The sequence below is a fragment of the Fonsecaea multimorphosa genome (genome assembly GCF_000836435.1).
Source record: "Fonsecaea multimorphosa CBS 102226 unplaced genomic scaffold supercont1.19, whole genome shotgun sequence".
Lineage (NCBI taxonomy): Eukaryota > Fungi > Ascomycota > Eurotiomycetes > Chaetothyriales > Herpotrichiellaceae > Fonsecaea > Fonsecaea multimorphosa.
Genome location: NW_015971653.1, coordinates 418,354 through 435,771, shown reverse-complemented (window position 1 = coordinate 435,771; position 17,418 = coordinate 418,354). Strand labels below are relative to the sequence as shown.

The following is a 17,418-nucleotide window of genomic DNA, read 5'->3' as shown; positions in this document are numbered from 1 at the left end:
GGTACCTAGGTGGTATTTCCCCCTTAAATCTGCTGATGCTACCGAGTAGTGGTGCAGATTCTGTCACGTGATAAGGCTACGAGGCTGGGGCTCGGCTGCGGTGATGTTGATATGATCACGATGTGAAGAGGTTGGGTGTTGGGTGGTTGAAATTAACCACATTCATACATAGATATATATATATATATATATACATTCAGAGGTATATAAATACTTAAGGTATCTATTGGTTATGGTTCACTGCTTGCTAATTACCGCGTCACAACGTAGAGTCTCGTTTCGTTCACATTATATCGTCAGTCTCCCGTCCTGGGTCCGGCCACCGAACAATCCCAGGACATTAGAACCGCTACCACCATCACCGCTGCCACTTCTACCACCGTTGTCTCCGCCCTCATCGCTTGACCCGCCTAACCATCGAGGCCGTTTGAATCCGCCACCACGACTTGTGGAAGCTTGCATCCACTTGGGTGTTTCGATGGTATCGATTGTATTCTTCACCCTTCGTCCGAACAGCGTGAAGAAATTCTCCTCATCGGGCTCAGGTTCCAACGCAGGTCTATCTCTGAATCTACCACCGGATGCCGGGTTGTGCGGCGTACTCGATGCGGTCGTGCGGTTGCTTCCAACCCCAGCACGATCAGTGGGAGGCACCCCCCTGGTCGGTGCAGGTGCAGCGCGAGGCCGATCCAAAGATGTGCGCGGTGAATCTGTAATGCCTAAGGTGGCGGTTGGTCGATTCCCCTGAAGATCGCGTGCGATGAGATCTCGTCCTTCACGCCAGCCTCCGGTTCCGAAGCCGGATGGGTTGTCATCCTCGTCTTCATCAATTTCCAATATGCCAAAGCCGAGCACATTCTTGATCTTGCCATATAGATTAAATAATGTCATGATCACTGGAAGAAGGATGAACATGGGAAACAGGTAATCAAACCAAGTCCCTAGTGGCGTCAGATTGATTAGTCTCCCCAAGAAATCATAGAACGTCGAATTCTGGTGAATGTCCCTGGGCAGGAAAGTGAGGAAATTGTACGCGAGCGGCACCGTCAGTTTCGCAATCTGTCCTGCGTACCAGCACGCGGATTCAGCGTAGGTGTTCCTCCTGACCAGTGCTCGCTGATTCCAGGTAGGGACGTCGTTCATGCTACTCAGGGCACAGATGCACATATAAGTAATCCACATGGAGGCGACGAGTTGCCCACCGAAGCCAATTTGATAGTTCTTGTCACTCGGGTGGTGAATGACTGTGAGACTGACCGCCGAAAGGTGCGGCGCAGGAAATTTGATAATTTCAGACCAGATGACGGCGACCGATGCAACGGAGAGGATGGCTCCAAGAGCTACCCTGACGGCGGGCACGAGGTGGACGTGTAGATGATAGCGCATTGACGGGGTCATGAGAGACCACCTGAGTGAGGATGACGTGGATCGGCCAAAGTCCAGTTTCCGAGAGCCTTTGGAATCGAGGATGGCCTGCAGATCTGAGGCGGTCTGCACAATGTTGTCCCATTCGCGGATGTATCTAGCTCGTCGGTGTTTAGCTCGAACTAATCGTCGAGTCAGGTCCGCCATGTATCTTTCGGTAATGACTGCGGGGACTTTGGCAGAGGCATCGATGGTGGTGACGTTTGAGAAGACTCGGCTCTCGGGTTGGCCGGTCATGTCAACCAGTTCATCAATCCAATCCTGAAACTCTCGGGCGCTCCCAGTTTTCCTTTGTTTGAGCTGCATCACTTGAGCTTCCAGCTCATCTAGCGCCACGATGGCGTCTTCCAGCTTCTCATGAACCCTTGGAGCCTGACCCTGGATACGGCGCAGGCTGCCGCTGATATCTGCCTTTCGGAACATCCTCCTCGGGATTGAGACTAGCCCATGGCCCATCAAGTAGATGGCAAGAGCAAGACCCCACACATACGCCAGGGCCATGACCAAGGCTCTGATCGCAGTGAAGTCGAAGCCATAGGAAAAGATCATGTAGATCAAACCGGCAATGGCGCAGACCAGAACAATCAGCTGGTACCTGCCATTGGAGCGCAGGGAGTAGATCAGCCGTGACTTGGGGTCACGGTATCCAGCGTCCATATATTCCCCCAACAGAGGCAAGACGACCCATGTCAAGACAAAGGTCAACCAGTAGACTATCCTCCACGAGACCAAAACAGCTCTTTTAGGTAACCATATTCCTTTCCCGCCATGATCGCTTTCTCGCGCGCTAGACGCGAGATCAATAGGAACTAGAATGAGTGCGCTCGCAGGTAGGACTAGGGCAAGGAAAATCGGCACGAGGAGGAAAGCGGGACTGGTTCGCAGGGGTAGGTAGTGTCGTAGGATGAACAAGACAGCGACTGAGATGGTCAAAAGAGCCAGGCATGCGAAGATGTCGGACCCCACCGACGATGCCATTTCCTTCCAATGCCAAAGGCAGAGATGAGTTTTGCTAATGACAAAGAGTGCTGATGGCGGCCATTGATCGGTCTCTCATGTCGAAAAGGCACCACCGAAATCGGGAGGCTTCGAAGCTGACACCAGAAGCGCAGTTGTGTTCTGGACGTCAGCGAAGTGGTATATCGAGGCAAATCAGTTCGACAACTGTAAATGCCTCAACCCAAATGGAATGCGATAAGTGGGAAGAGCCCGGAAAGGGGGGGAATGATTATGCACAACTGTGAAAAGAGGAAAAGGTAGAAGGATTGCAATCAGACGAGTGACGTTGTACGGTGTACCTCGCAGTAGTAAGGATGGAGAGAGAGTTGGAAGGCGGATGGAGGACAAGGAAAAGCACGGCAACGCTATAGCCGATGTAGTTTAGGGCGACATTAGGTAAAGGGTCTCCAGAGCTTCGTGGTCGCAGTGGCAAAGGCGCCAGGGGGTGGGGGAAGGGAAGAGAACCTGAGGGGGATGGGAGAGCGGCGGTCCCCCAAAAGACCAGAGGTGTACCCCCTTGAATGCTGCGGGAGCAGAAGGAGTCCTTGTACAGGTAGTCACTCGTTCTTGGTGCTATAGCAGGCTTACAGGGTGTAATCATCGTTGGAAGACTTGAAGTCGCCCAGTCAGGAAGAGCAAGGGACAAGCCATGGCCTTATGAACCCTGTTGAACCCTAGCAGTAGGTCTGTCTCTTGAGTCTTGGGACTGCTAGGGCCTAGTGAGCCCTGATTGAGTGGACTCGGGGCACTCGGGGGGGGCATGGGCGAGATGGGCTAGCAGGCTTCGGGCCACTCAGAGCACCAGGGCCTGCACACCTCAGCCTAACAACCATCAGTTTTAGCTATTGTGGTAATGTCCCATGTACAGCACGCAGTAGGCTGCCAGTAGCGAATTCACTCGTCTGCACTAGTTTGTGTTTGGCGAAGAGTCATCCATGCTGGGCTCCATGCTGGGCTCCATCCTCGTCACCTGCGACAGCGACTTTTTTCTCTTTCTGCCTCTTCTCTGTGCTCCCTCTGCCCTCTGTCCACGATCCCCCGTCATATCTCCGTATGGCTCTCTAAATCGCTCTACCGTGGGAACCCTCCCTCGTGGCTACGTCCTTCTATCTTTTAATATATGAGATTTCGAAAAGGTGCGTCGCACCACTCCCCGCGCTTTGTTCCCTGTTCCCTTGGTAGACAAGGCTAAAAGCCACCAACAAGCCTCATCGCAAAGTGGGTTGGCCTGGATTCCTCCACGACGCGCCCGGTTGGCGCCCAATTACAGCTCACTCCCCGACTCCCATCCCAAGTCCTCACATAATAAGGCACCGCAGCAAGGTAGTCGTCCTCGAGCTAGTGTCAGCCTCGATTGTTCCGTATTCCTGTCCGACCAACGCATACATCCCACATCCCCAGACTCTTCTTCTTCTCTCTACGCTTCCTCCATGGCCGGAGAGTGACAAAGTGCGCTAGAATTCACTCCCTGACACCACAGACGACCTCCTCAATACCCTCCTGTGTGTCCTTTTTATTGTCTGCGTCGTGTCACCCTGCTAGACGTTCAACTTCACCGCGAACCAGACTCGGCTCTCGCTTCCTTTTTGCCTGTGTCACCACCTCCCGTGACGGGGGCCTGACCAGAGCGTGCCTTCCCGATCTCCTCACTTCTCTCCCCTGCCAGCCGCTATTATATCTCGTATAGTTTGTCGAGAACTCAAGGCAACCCCTCCTCTCCCGCGAGCCGATCTTCCGCAACTTCATACTCCCTACCTGTCCCGAATGCGTTGATCGAGACCACCCAGCCTGAGCGTCCCGTCGCTCGCCAATCCCTGCCGCAGCCATGAATCCACAGCACTTTCAGAACATGGTGGGCATGGGTCGAGGCATGCCCAACAACATGCAACAACAAATGGCCATGGCAAATCAGATGGGCGGGCAGATGGCGGCACAAATGGCACAGATGGGACAGATGGGTCAAATGGGTCAAATGAACCCCAGAGCTGCGCAAATGGGTGCGGGCATGGCAAGACCCATGCCTCCGCAGATGGCCGGACAGATGAGCCTCAACCACCCTTCAGTTCAACAACACATCTTCGACATGTTGAACTCTCAGGGGCCTTTCACCGGCTGGCAAGCCAACGTCCACATTCGCGAAAGAGCCGGTCAGATCAAGTTGCTGGTCGATTCTCTCCGTCTAGTCAGACCCCCGGTCGAGCTCCCTCGTGCGATTGAAGTTGCTCTCCAGTTCGAGCGCAAGTGCTTTACTCAGTCCGCGAGCAGAGAGGACTATGTCCGGGAGTGTAGCGAGAAGCTAGGGAGAATCCGTGACCAGCGAGCTCAACAGATGAACCAGTCCGCCGCCGGCGTTATGCAAGGCATGCAGGGTATGCAAATGCCCAGCCAGACTTTCATACCACAGATGCAACCCACCCAGCAAATGCAAAACAACATGTCTCTGCCCCCGCACCTGCAGCAGCTGCAACAGCAGCAGCAGCAGGGGATGCGCAACTCGCCCGTTTTCAATCAGCCCCAACCTATGGTAAACCAAGGAAGCCAGTCCGGTCCAAACCAATCCATGGTAGCCATGATGCCCGGCAATGTTCAGCAGAAACAGACTCAGCTGCCGGAGTTAACCCCGGAAGACAACAAGGCGATCAACCTGAGAGCGGCCGAGCTGGCCAAAAGCACCCCCAAGGAAGAGATGCGCAATATCGTCGAGAAGATGAATCCACAATTACGGCAGAACTTGGCCCAGAAGGCCGTCGACCCTATTATTTACTATTTCCGCATGCTCGCAACCAAAGAGTTCCGGCGACGAAAACAGATGGAGGCAGGAATGGGCGGGGCCGGGAATGCTGGACAAATGAATAACGCCGCTGGTATGATGGGACAGATGCAAAATCAGTCCACTCCGAACTCGATGGCTCAGGGAATGACAGCGAATGGGAATCCGCTCATGGGCGATATGGGCCGCTTCCAAGGCCAACAGGCTGAAGGGTTGAGATCCCAAGAAGTTGGTGAATTGGTGGTCCCCGCCAGCAGTACGCCAGGCATGTTGCCGGACCAGTTGCGCCTTCAGCAGCAGATGATGGCTAACCAGCGCATGGGGCAACAAAACCAGGCCAACAACTTGAACCCGGCGTTCATTGCGCAGCAACAGCGCATCCAACAAGCACAGGCGACCAAACTGCAACAGGCTCAACTTCAGGCACAGAATCAAGCGCAGGCTCAAGCTCGCGCTCAAGCTGCGGCTCAGGCGCAAATGGCCGGTCAACGTCGGGATATGCCAATGCCGCAGTCCAGCACCCCCCTGTCTGCCATCAACCGGCCCGTTGGACCTAACGTCTCGGGAGCTAGCCCACAAACGGTTCCCAGGCCTGGTTCTGGAACTCCGATGATGAACCAGCAGATGCAGCAGATGAACAATACAGGACAACCAGGCCAGCAGCAACAGCAGCAAGTGAATATGCAAGAAATGCAAAAGCGCGAACAAGCACTGGCTAGCTTCCCTCTCCCCCTGCAGGCCCTTCTGCGTCAAAAACCACAAAGCGAATGGCGCAATATCCTACAGCAATTTCAGCAAAGTGGTCAAATGAAAAGAAGCATGTCACAGCAGCCACAGGGGATGCAACCTCAGCAACAGCAGCTCCAACAGCAACAAGCGCCCATGGCTCAAATGCAAAACAATGCGTTCGTTGGTGGTGCAATGCCCATGCAGCAGTCGCTGTCAGCTGGAGCCGTTTCTCAACAGGGTCAAGAAATGCCTGGTATGCAGCCTGGGAGCCAGGGACAAATGCAGCAGAACCAGCAGGAGATCATGAGGCAGCGTCAAATGCAGATGCAACAGCAAAAGCAGCAGCAGCAACAGCAACAACAACAACAGCAGCAGCAATCGCAACAACCGCAGCAGCCGCAGCAAGGGCCTTCAAATGCCCAGGGACAATTGCAAGGCCCTCGTCAACAGTTGACGGCTCCGCAGATGAAGTTGATGGATCAGCAACCAGTTCCGCCCACTGTTCTGAGCAGCATAAGACAGCATGCTCAGTTGCCCGAAATACGGACCTGGTATCAACTCAAACAATGGCTGCTGTCGAATCCAGTTGCGAACTGGCCTATCCCTCATGTATTGGACATCCAAGCGACACATTTCGCCCACATTATGAAAAATCGTGGCCAAAATCTGCAACAGCAGCAGCAAAGTGCCATGGCGGGTCAGGCTCCAGGACAAGCGACTCAACCGGTGCCTCAGCCTTCCATGCAACCTGGTCCTGGCCAGACTCCGAATAACCCTCCTGGACCGATGCCATTTCGAACCCCGACCGCCTTCGATATTCAGAAGGTGCGGGCTGCAAATCCCCGCGTCGCGAACATGCCGGACGAGCAAATTAGAGCTATCCTCATCAATCGGCATCGTCAAGTGCAGGCAAAGAACATGCAGCAACAAGCTAACCAACAAGGCATGCAACAACAAGGACAACCAATGCCACCGCAGGCAGGTCAAGCAACCCTTCAGGGACAGCAGTTTGGTGTCCAACCATCTGCTCAGAACCAATCTTCGGCGCAGGCTCAGCAGCAAGTTCGGCCGCCTTCCGCCTCAGCGCCAGGACAACCTCGCCCGCCACAAACCCCAGTGCAGCCTGAGAACAAAACTCTCAAACGACCTAGCGATGACGATGTGACGGATATACCAATGCAGAACAAACAAGCTCAGCCGCAAGTAAATGGCAACAAGCCTGGGGGCTTTCAAGCTTTGACAAAGGAGCAGATCAATGCTTTGGACCCGGTAAAGAGACAGCAGTACAAGAATTATCAGCTGCAGCACGCTGCTATGCGGAAAATTATGGAACTCACGAAGGAAGTTCAGACCAGTATGCCCAAGTTGCGGCCCATCACCAACATGGATGCCAATGGCAGAAAGCGGATCACAGACCTTTTGACTTCTGTTAACGTAAGGAATATGCTTGGCCGATTCGACTCGTTCCTTGTCGCTTTCTATCGGATTGAGCCGAACGATGCAGCCATCAAGCAACTGGTCCTTCAGAAGATACAATTATTCTCGCAGTACAAACCACAATCGCTGCAGAACAAGACGTTTGAGCTGGCTGACCATTTCAGCATTACCGCCGACAACGCTGATGCAATTGTTAGCAACATCACCGCCAAGTTCCAACAAACAGCCGCGCAGATACCGAACAACAAAGCCCGCCCACAAACGGCGCAGCTCACACCAGAAAACCTCAGTTTGCTTGAGGCTCAGGAAAAGGAACGGAAACAATCCCTTAAAGTCAACCAAGCTCCTCCCGCACCAACGTCCACACAACCACCGTTCCAAATTGGAGATCCAAGAGGCCAAGGTACGCCAAGGTACGCGACTCCAGGACTCAAGCAAGAAGACCTTAAGCTCCCGACGGATCCCAAGAGGCGGAAGAAGAACCAACAACAACCTGCAAGCGCAACTGCCACGACGCCTACCGTGCTCACCTCTCCTCAAGCGACGAAGACGCCGAAGCCTGCCGAAATGTTTAAGTGTCCAGTCAATGGATGCGACCATCAGCTCAAAGGATTTGCAACTCAGGCCGAACTTGATCACCACCATAATGTGGCGCACAAGTTAGATATGGAGCCTGTCACCGATCCTCTTGCCTTTCTCCACGACTCTCTGCGCTCTGCCTTCAACCTAGACGAAAACTTCAAGCAAATCAAGAAGACTTTTCCCAAATCCGAGGGCAAAGCAGCAGGTGCCAGCAACATCAAGAATGAGAGCTCTGCAGACACTGCTGTACCCATGGCTAAGATCCCTAGCCAAGGTCCTGCAGGCACGGCTACTATGGGTGGTGATGTCTCTATGGATGATGACGATCCTTGGAAGCACAGCAATATCACACTGGATCAGTTGCGTGTTGCCTTTGGTGGCGACGATTGGGACGAGCTCTTTCCGTCCGATGAAAAGCTCTATGAGCAACAGTCCAAGTTCTACGAGGCCTATCGCAACACCAGTGAACGATGGCGGAAGATAGTCGAAGGACCTAATGGTGCTTTGACCGACACCTCTACCGAAAAGTCCAAAAGCCCAGAGATTGCCAGTGACAAGGAAGGCTCGGCCGCGGTTGCATCGCGTGAGGACAAGAAAGCAACGGTGGAGAAAAAGCCTGAAGACGATCAGTGGAAGGTCAACCTCGATGGAATTGAGGGTCTTGATCTCAGTGGTTTTGGAGATATGTCCCCATTCGAGAATATTAATGATCTGGACGTCATCATGGGCGAGGACGGCTCACCGTTCGAACCCGTCGAAAAACCACAGCTATCGACCGAACAGCTCCACCTTCAAGCTCTAGGAGTGGACCTTGAGCATCCAGAGACCTGGACTGAGGAGCAGAAAGCACTGGCGGACTTTCTGTTGGATATGTGAACCGAGCAAGGTATCTTGGTTCAACGCCAGTACCTATTCCACATTGTGCGTTCGTTTTGTCTGTTTCTGGGGGAGGCGATGGTGGAAATGAAATGTCGAAAGGGAAATTTTGCGAATTGTTTATCAGCATGGCGTCCTGTGGCCCGATAGGGGGCATGGATGGCTCGATGTCTTACGACTTTGATGAAGCTTCCCGTATACGGGAAAGGACTATTTCTCTTCTTGATTTGCGAAGGCGGGAAAGTGAATGGGAGGATATTTGTTTGTCTGCAGTTGATCTTTCAAAATGGGGAGCGATTTTGTATATTAGGGAGACCAACTTGCTGTCTTTTCAGATACCTCGGGATTCAGCATTTGGGTTACTTTTTTGTTGTCAGTCTCGGATTCATGCGTGATGGAATGAAAGAACCGGGATGGTTATTATGGGTTTGGATGATCAAAAGAAAATACCCGGCAGCAGGCAAATTGCGGCCCCCCCTTTTTAAAGTTATATCTTGGACTTTTGGACTATCTTTCTGTGAGAGAGAGAATACCATATGTCACGCGAGAGGAGAGGTACCTAGCTAGGATGAGAGATTTTTGTGAAATGTGACAGAAGTTTTCCCCAACGAAAGTAAAACAAAGTATCAGAAGATTAGTTTCTCTATTCACTCTGCAGGTTGGTCAGTGTAGAGGTAGAGATTAGGAGTCCGAACTCTAGGTAGGTTACCTACGCGTAGCTATCGCGAGGATCTTGGGAATAGGGAATAGGGAAGGGGGAAGGGGGAGACGGTAGATAATGGATTGATTGTTCGTCATTTATTCAGGAAGGAAAGCGGTGCAGAGAGAGAGAGAGAGTCAATTTGATCCGGTTCTTGGTCGGTGTGTAGAAATGTAATGCAAAATAACATAGGATATATCCCAAACTTTGCTTATTCTTGAAGTGTCCTGGGTATCGCAATTGCATGTGTAATCCACGAGAACCAAGAGATTAGAATAAAAGACCCTTTGCCGTCATTGCAGACTTCGTGAGAACACACAAACACACACCTCAGCCTGCAGTGGCAGACAAGCAGTCAACCAAATAACCAAAGAAGAATAAAAAAAGGGGCTGCCTAATCTTCAAGCCTCGTCGTCACTGTCAGCAGCATCGGCCACGCGCCGACGTTTGGTATAACGGACTGGATCCTGAGCTCCATCCTCATGTGCTTGAACGTAGTCGATACCGAGTGCTTTCAGCTCCGCGATTTTCTTTTCGCCGATACCCCCCACTTTCTCGAATCCTGGTGGTAAGGGAGCGCGAGCTCTATTGGCACATGGTTAGCATGCAACACTGGATGGACCCATGGGTTTTCGAAGCTAAACAGCGGCGCAAAAAGACATTGACGGAAAAGGGGGGAGGCAAGCAAAGCTTACTTGAGAAAATCCAACTTAAGGTTCCGCGCCTTATCCTTTAGCTGCACCTGGGTTCTCCTCTGCAACATCGGCCCATCCTTGTGTTTTCTGTCTTCTTTTAAGATCATCGCCCAGGACGTTTCGTGCAATGCGATCATCTCCATCAATCTTTCGACCTCGTCTTGCGTATAGGGTATACGAACTTGACTGCCCCGTGGAGCTGCCAACTCGCGGGACATGCGCATCCTTGCTTTAGCTTCCTGGTTTACACGATCAATTTGGGACGCGAGTGGTGGCGCCTCTGATGGTTGCCTGGATGACCTGAAACTCTCAAGGTGAGTTCGAGTGGGCGCGCTCGAAGAGGGTAATCGTTGGGCTGCTGGGACAGATTCAAGAGGTGCTCGATCAGATGGCGACCTCCGTGTACCGGACCTTGAGGGCTGTGATGATTCGATCGACAACGCGCGTTGCACGGCTTCTGGCGACCGTGAGCGAACTGCTCGGGCCAGTCTTGAAGGCTGGCCCCGATTTGCAAATGCAACCGTCCGGGATTTGTCGGAGAGGCGAGCATCTTGACCACTGGTAGTTGTGGTATTCTCCTCTTCGGCTGGGAGGCTTGGGCGGGTCGTCCTTGATTGTCGTCTAGCGATTTCACCACTAGCACGAACTCTCTTTGTTGCTCTTTTATCCGTCTCGAACTCGTCAGGGCCGGCGTCAATTTCGACCGTTTGAGGTCGTCGACGCTTGGGAAGCTGGCGGGGAGTATCTTCATTATCAGAAGGTTCGCTCCATTCCACCCTCTCTGCCCCCTTTTGACGGTCGAGCAATGATGCCTTCCTCGCAGGTTGATTCTTATTCTCCTTGTCGCTCTGTTCATTCTGTCGGCGAACAGTCTCTAGGACTATGTTTGTCTGCTGAGTTGGGACGATCTCTTCGTCAGATGCTGCAGCTTGAGGTAGACTCTCTGTTTGGCTGTCGCCTCCATCGATAGCTCCTGGTTGAGTTTCATTGACAAATGGCGATGGTGACCGTGGAATCTCATGCTCTGGTTCTGGCGAATTTGGAGCAACTTGGGTTATTTTAGACCCGGAGTGGCGTGTTGAATGCTGGACTTTGAGGGCCTTGAGTCTGTCAATGTTGGCTTTCATGGCTTTCCCCGACAAACTCCCGGTTGCCGCCTTCTGCTTCAGGCTTGTAGATTGGTTATTGGCATGTTCAACCTGCTCTGCTTGAATGTCGCCTCTGACAGGATCCTGCTCTTTCTTGTTGAGGCCTGCTAACTCCGGTCCTTGACTGAGTCTATTCGCGAGAGCTGCCTCATCTTGGAAATCTTCAGCAAGAAGCGTATCGATGAGCTTCTCTATGCCCCCCCTGGAATTGATCACTTCGTCCAACTCCTTCTTGCGAGCCAGGCTCCATCTGACCACTTGCACAGCAAAATCTGACCAAGGGAATTGTTGTCTTAGGGCTTCGATATTGATGTACGGGGCAATTTCCGTGTTGAAATGGGATTTAATGGAGGACATCCGTGACATTGCTTTCGCGTAGGTCGCTTCGTCCGACGACCCCTTTATCTTATAGCGTCCGTCGTAGAAGACATTTCCGAGATATTCATCAGGGTCGAATCCCTCTTCGTGATGCTTAATCTCTACTTGTCGGATGTAGAACTGAGTGAGAATCTCAATATAGCAGTGGAAAGTACCTTTCAGCATGTCAGGCGAGGAGATAAAAGGGTCAAGACCGTGAAAAGGTGCTGGGAAGTTGTTGAACATCAACTCGAGATAAGTGTGACGTTCTTCTAAAGAGCGGCTCAATACCCTGACCATCTGCAAGGCAAGATTGGCCAGATAAAGGACACCATCGGGGCGCCATGGGCCGTTGTTGATCTTGCGCAGTCCACTGTCATCAAGGATTTTGCGAATAACGATCTCTGGGTTGATAAAGTCTGGGCTACCTCCATATGCTTCCATGGTGGCCAAGAGCTGTTCCTCCCGGCGCGACAATTTTCGGTGGAGCAAAGGGTCGAGCTTCAGTAGCTTTGCGCAGACGTCTGCTGCTCTGTTCTTCTCATCACCCTCAAACATTGAAAATATCCCGTCTGAGTCATTGCGCAATTTGACCAGATTGTCGATGATGGCATTTCGATCCAGGGAATCTAACAGGCTCTCAATCGATGACCCTGTGGAACCCTCCTCAATTGAGACAGAAATGCTGCTGTCGACACTCTCGACTCGCTCAGATGGCGGTCGTTCTTCGGCAACAGTGGGTAAGCCCTGCTCAAGCTCTTGCGACAGCTGTTGCGCTGCTGCCACTTGTTGGCTGACTGAACGCGTCCGCCGTCTGTTGTGATTTGGTGGCGCGTCGATGACGACGCTGATCGACGTGGGCTTGGGAGGGGAAAGAGGCGTGTTCTTTCTGCTGCTCGACCGGAGCCGCGGACGGGAGGTCATGATGTCGATATCATGACATGGGAAGGGTGAGGGATTTGAAGACTCTGAGTAGTTCTTAGGGTTGGTAACCCTAGAAGGCAGCGCGTTTGGTGAATTAAGGCTGCAGTAGCGGCCAGTAAGCGAACATGGCAAGATGGGCGTAGCCTGGGCTTGGCATCGGCTAAGTTGACTATTTTGGAGAACCACAGCCTTGCGGACCTCGCGGTCATCAACGTGGCGAGGCTGTCTGCTTCCTCTCCACTGACATGCTGGTCCTACGCAGTTGCGAGCATTGCTCAGCCGAACGAATGGCCCATGGTGCTCAAAAAGCTCTCCAATCATGGTTGCTCGCTACATATGCACCATTATGTCGAAAACACTCGCTGGGCTGATCTCGACTCGACTCTTGCGCCTCTGCATCCTCAAATGATAACACGGTCAGCATGTATGTCTGCAACCTTCACCGCCGCAATCCAAGGAATCTGCGAGACGGGCTGAGCTGCAGCTCTGACCAGCCAGGTCTGGGGCCACTTCAGAGCACGCATAGGCACGACAGGGTGCAATCGGACGAGCCCCCGTCGATCTGGCCGCTCATTCGCACAGCGTTAAGCGAGGGCTTGCGGGGTCAGAGGCTCCCGCCCATCGAGACTCGACTCCGCCACCCCCAGCTGTAACCTATTGTCCTGTGATCTCGTCAATCTGCAAACAGTTGTGTCAGCCATTATGAGTTTCAACGAAGCCCTCTTTTCTTCTATTATTGGACTTGAATTAGCACTGCCTCGTTAGGAATGAACTCTTTCTCGATATAAAAACGCCATCACCACGTTGGTGTGTCGGTGGGTTCACACATCGATTAAAGCGATATCTCGTGTTCAGCTAAGAGGAGCTCTCCCGTGCAATGTCTCGCCGCGAATCTGTTGGACGCCTGAGAGCCGGATCCCAGTCCGACTCGGCGCCACCAAGTGTCAAGATGGTGTCATGTGCCGTGCTGCCACCACATCTCCCAGCAGGAATGGCTCCACCCACCGGCATTGGTGCATCAGAAGCAATCAGCTACGATGAAGCCCTCAACTGGGAGCACAATAACTCGGTGCATGACGAGGAGCCCAGCAGGCGAAAAAGCTTGTTTCGCAAAGTTGGTCTCACCACGCAACGGAAAAGACGTGACTCACAAGATGACCTGCCGCCTTTTGTGATGCGTCAAATCCCTTACGACACCTGGCGGAAGCATTATGCAAAGGACAAGGATGGCAACTATAGAGGGACGCATGCCCCAGCCGAAGACTGTCTTCTCAAACCAGAAGATGTACAAAAATGGCGACTTGGCGATCCAGTTACGAAGGCGGACAAATGGACTCGAGGCAGAGAGGCGCTGCCTGTCTACTCGGAGGTACGTGCTGAAGGAGCTGTGCCAGACTATCAAGCCGACTACGACCATCCCGACCAGACTCTAGCCAATAAGGGGACGATGACCCGGGAGGGGGACAGTCTAGCAGAATATTTCGATGCAAGCGACCTGCATGAAAGCGGACAGCAGCAAACAACAAGCACCTCTCCCCAATCCTTCGAACATCCCATCGCAACAGCGTCATCACAACCAATTTCACCATATCAAGGCCAAACGATCGCCGATGGGAGGACGGCTGCTGAGATTATCGAAGAAGCTCGAACCAAGGGCAAACTAAAGTCAACATGGAGGCAGAAACTGTCCAAAGGTATCTCGATGACCATGGCCGCGCCATAGCAAATGACAGCCTGGACAGGGACATGAGACGACTAGAAACAGGCCAGAGCCGTGGAGCTTTTGAAAGCGGCTATAGCTTATCGCCAAAGACCCCGGGAGTGGAGCACAAGTGCGGGTTGAGTCCACGCTCGCAAGCGTGAGCTGGAGGACCGAGCGTGTTGAGAGATTTGGTTCAACCTATCCTAGCATTCCAGCCATGACGGCTGGCAACCCCCTGGGTCGGTATTCATGCATTTCGCTAGCCTCTCGCATCCAAGGCCCACCGAGGAGCCTTTCAGCCGTATTGCTTCTTCCAACATAAGGGAAACTTGCACGATTGCTATGTACATTATTGTTCTTTCCGTGGGAATGTGGGGCATGACACAGATTGATTAGTCCCTTTGTATTCATCTTGTACTCGCTGGAAGGAACCCAATTCTCAAGGAAGACAATGGCGACTCCTTCAGCTGATTGACCACCCGCAGAGACCAACAGGCCAAAAGTGGCTGGCGTATCCTGCTCATTTTCACCACCGGACTCTCAGATCGAGAAATAACCTGCGATCTCTGCTAGGCGGTAAGTCCTATTTAGCGGCTTGACTTGAGACATCATGCAGGCGCACGGACCTCGTCTGCTCAGTTGTTGGAGGATGTGGGTAAAATCCCATTTCTCATGTGCAGCTAAGGGATGTTTGCTCTTTCTCCGCTTCTTGCCAGCACACTAAACATGTCAACCTGCACAGGTGATTGGACATGGTCCCCCATTGAGGAGCCCAAGACTGCCGCCCAGGCTGGAAATGTGAAGGGTCCTTCGGTTTACGGTAGGTATGTCGCTTTGACGCTTTGCTTTCCGGGGAAGCGGGACAGAGCCCAAGTTCTAGAGTCTATGTAACTCAATCAGATGCGAAAGGACTCGGTGAACCCAGCAGAGAGAGCAGACTTCGACTGAAACTGTCCAATGTTCTGTCGACCCTGCACACCCTAACACACCAGACGAAGCAGGTTGCAACATCCCCCGTTTCCTCCATCTACGAATCCCACTATCTTTGTTGCCCATCTTGTTCGTCGGTCGATCGATGCCTCTTGACCCCGCTGGTTGTAGAGTGACGATATCCGATAACTTAGACAAATGAGCAACCGCCATCTTGGAATGAAGCAAGTGGCCAACCCTCTTTGCTCCCTCGTATTTGAGAAAGGGCATGCATCTCCGAAAATGAAGACCCAGCCACTCAGCATCGGATGTACCCTTCAGCACACTGTCTGTCACCGAAACCAGCCCTCAGATTCGCTCTATGTCCGTTGCCTTATCCACCCGAGGGAACATTGGCGTCGTCTACCTGCTTCATTGTCCACCTATTGCATTGACTGCCACAGTCCATGTCGCGCTTCTTGCATGGATGCTGGGTACTCGTCCTCGATCGATGCAAACAATTGATCTCTGCAGCTAAGAGAAGGTTCAAATCACACCCCCGCAGCTTCACGGATACCTAGGTACTGACCCTAACCTCGCGACCGTCTACAGATTCTCTCTCTGGTATTCCTTTCTCAGCGATACACCATCTGCCCATTTAGACTTATAAATACGAAGCTGGATCCCACCTTCTGACGAGATCCTGTGCTTCTTTTCTCAAGTCTTCGACCTCTTCCTTACTTGTGTCTAGGTAGCACCTACTCATTTTCCTCAACAGAAATTCATACCGACCTTTGCCTGAAGGTCTGGCTACTAAGACTATCCTCGACCCTCAAGTCGGACAGGACCAGCATGTCAACACCGTCCTGTAGTGAAGTGCCCCCTAAGCAGCGTCCAAGAAGCCTTGATGAGGCTCCGGGTCCGCTCATCGACCACCAAGCTGGCCGTTCTAAACAACCTGTTAGGAGAGACTCTCTATAGGGACAAGTGCTTTGGGACGCTAATAGAATTAGGTAATTCATCATATCTCCCCGGGCACAAAAGCCACGGCAGTCAGACAGTCCGACTCTGGGAGTGGCTCGCAAGCTTCACGACAAGAAGGACAAAAGTCAGTCCGTGGTGCTCCTGACCATGGTTTCGTCTACGTCTATGGCGACAGCTGACACGACGTTTGCCACAGCTTGCGAGGAAGTTCAAACTCAACCATCGACTCCACAGTCCATCAGCCCGCGGCTGTTATCTCGGCAGGAAAACGGGGTCTGCAGTCAGGCCTGGGACAATTGGAAGGTCACTTAGAATCTGTGGAGCTGGATATGCCTGATGAGTGCAGGGATAAGCTGGTTGGCATGGGAATTAATGTTATACGCCGCGGTTCAAAGACGCCAGGGCAGGAGGCGGCCACGAAGATATGCGAACAGCTCTTCAAAGCCTATGCACAGTGCCAACAGGAGAAAAGGAATCAGAGAGAGAGAGAGGACGAAGAAGAAAACATGAGGATAAGAAACAACGAAGCGAAAAGACTCGAGCGAAGATCCAGAGAGGACCGATCAAGGGCTAAAGCAAGAGAGAACGAGGATCTTGCGAGTCGCCTGGAAAGAGAACAAGAAGATCAGCTAAGGCGACAGACGAGGGAACGAGAAGACCAAGCGAGGCGATGTAAAAGAGAGCGAGAAGACCGTGTGATTCTCCAGCAAAGAGAGGAAGAAGACTTGAAGAATCTTGAAACGACACTAAATCTTGGGCGGGAGAAGGACCTAAAGAGACGACGGCAAGATCGGGAAGAATATGAACGTCTGATTGTGAATAAACGACTCAGATTGGAAGAGCTCAGCGGACGTATGGAAGGAGCAGCGAACAATGCGTTTAGGGGGGTGCTGCCAAAGGCCAGAATACCCAAGCAACCACCTGACGGAAACCCAGCGAATAGGCCAAAACACCTACATAAAGAGCAGGCTCGGAACGCAGACGCGGGCTCATCTATGAAAAGAGGATGAAGTCTTTTCCTTGCAGAATGGCGGGTGATGGGGATTGCTTCGTTTGCCTTTGTCCTGTTTTCTTGTCATATCTCGAACAGATGTTTTCTCTGGAAAGCAGATACTATAGCTGAACCACTCATTTTCATAGTGTCACATACCATTGAGCACACAACAACAGCGTACCATTGC

The 17,418-nt window shown here is 52.3% G+C and overlaps 5 protein-coding genes across 5 annotated transcripts; 3 read left to right on the top strand and 2 right to left on the bottom strand.

Moving 5' to 3' along the window:
- Window positions 1-288: 288 nt before the first annotated feature.
- On the bottom strand, window positions 289-2,403 carry Z520_08534 (uncharacterized protein; the record flags this gene model as incomplete). Its single annotated transcript, XM_016779030.1, has 1 exon — window positions 289-2,403. One exon carries the CDS (start codon window positions 2,401-2,403, stop codon window positions 289-291), a length of 2,115 nt encoding a protein of 704 aa, XP_016629949.1.
- Window positions 2,404-4,249: 1,846 nt separating this feature from the next.
- Window positions 4,250-8,818, top strand: Z520_08533 (uncharacterized protein; the record flags this gene model as incomplete). The annotated part of the gene is made up of 1 exon (XM_016779029.1): window positions 4,250-8,818. One exon carries the CDS (start codon window positions 4,250-4,252, stop codon window positions 8,816-8,818), a length of 4,569 nt encoding a protein of 1,522 aa, XP_016629948.1.
- Window positions 8,819-9,919: 1,101 nt separating this feature from the next.
- On the bottom strand, window positions 9,920-12,642 carry Z520_08532 (uncharacterized protein; the record flags this gene model as incomplete). Its single annotated transcript, XM_016779028.1, has 2 exons — window positions 9,920-10,103; window positions 10,214-12,642. The coding sequence occupies 2 exons, from the start codon at window positions 12,640-12,642 to the stop codon at window positions 9,920-9,922; spliced, it is 2,613 nt and encodes an 870-aa protein (XP_016629947.1).
- An 877-nt stretch (window positions 12,643-13,519) lies between these two features.
- Z520_08531 (uncharacterized protein) lies at window positions 13,520-14,365 on the top strand (the record flags this gene model as incomplete). Its single annotated transcript, XM_016779027.1, has 1 exon — window positions 13,520-14,365. One exon carries the CDS (start codon window positions 13,520-13,522, stop codon window positions 14,363-14,365), a length of 846 nt encoding a protein of 281 aa, XP_016629946.1.
- A 2,201-nt stretch (window positions 14,366-16,566) lies between these two features.
- On the top strand, window positions 16,567-17,247 carry Z520_08530 (uncharacterized protein; the record flags this gene model as incomplete). The annotated part of the gene is made up of 1 exon (XM_016779026.1): window positions 16,567-17,247. The coding sequence occupies one exon, from the start codon at window positions 16,567-16,569 to the stop codon at window positions 17,245-17,247; it is 681 nt and encodes a 226-aa protein (XP_016629945.1).
- Between the last annotated feature and the right edge of the window lie 171 nt (window positions 17,248-17,418).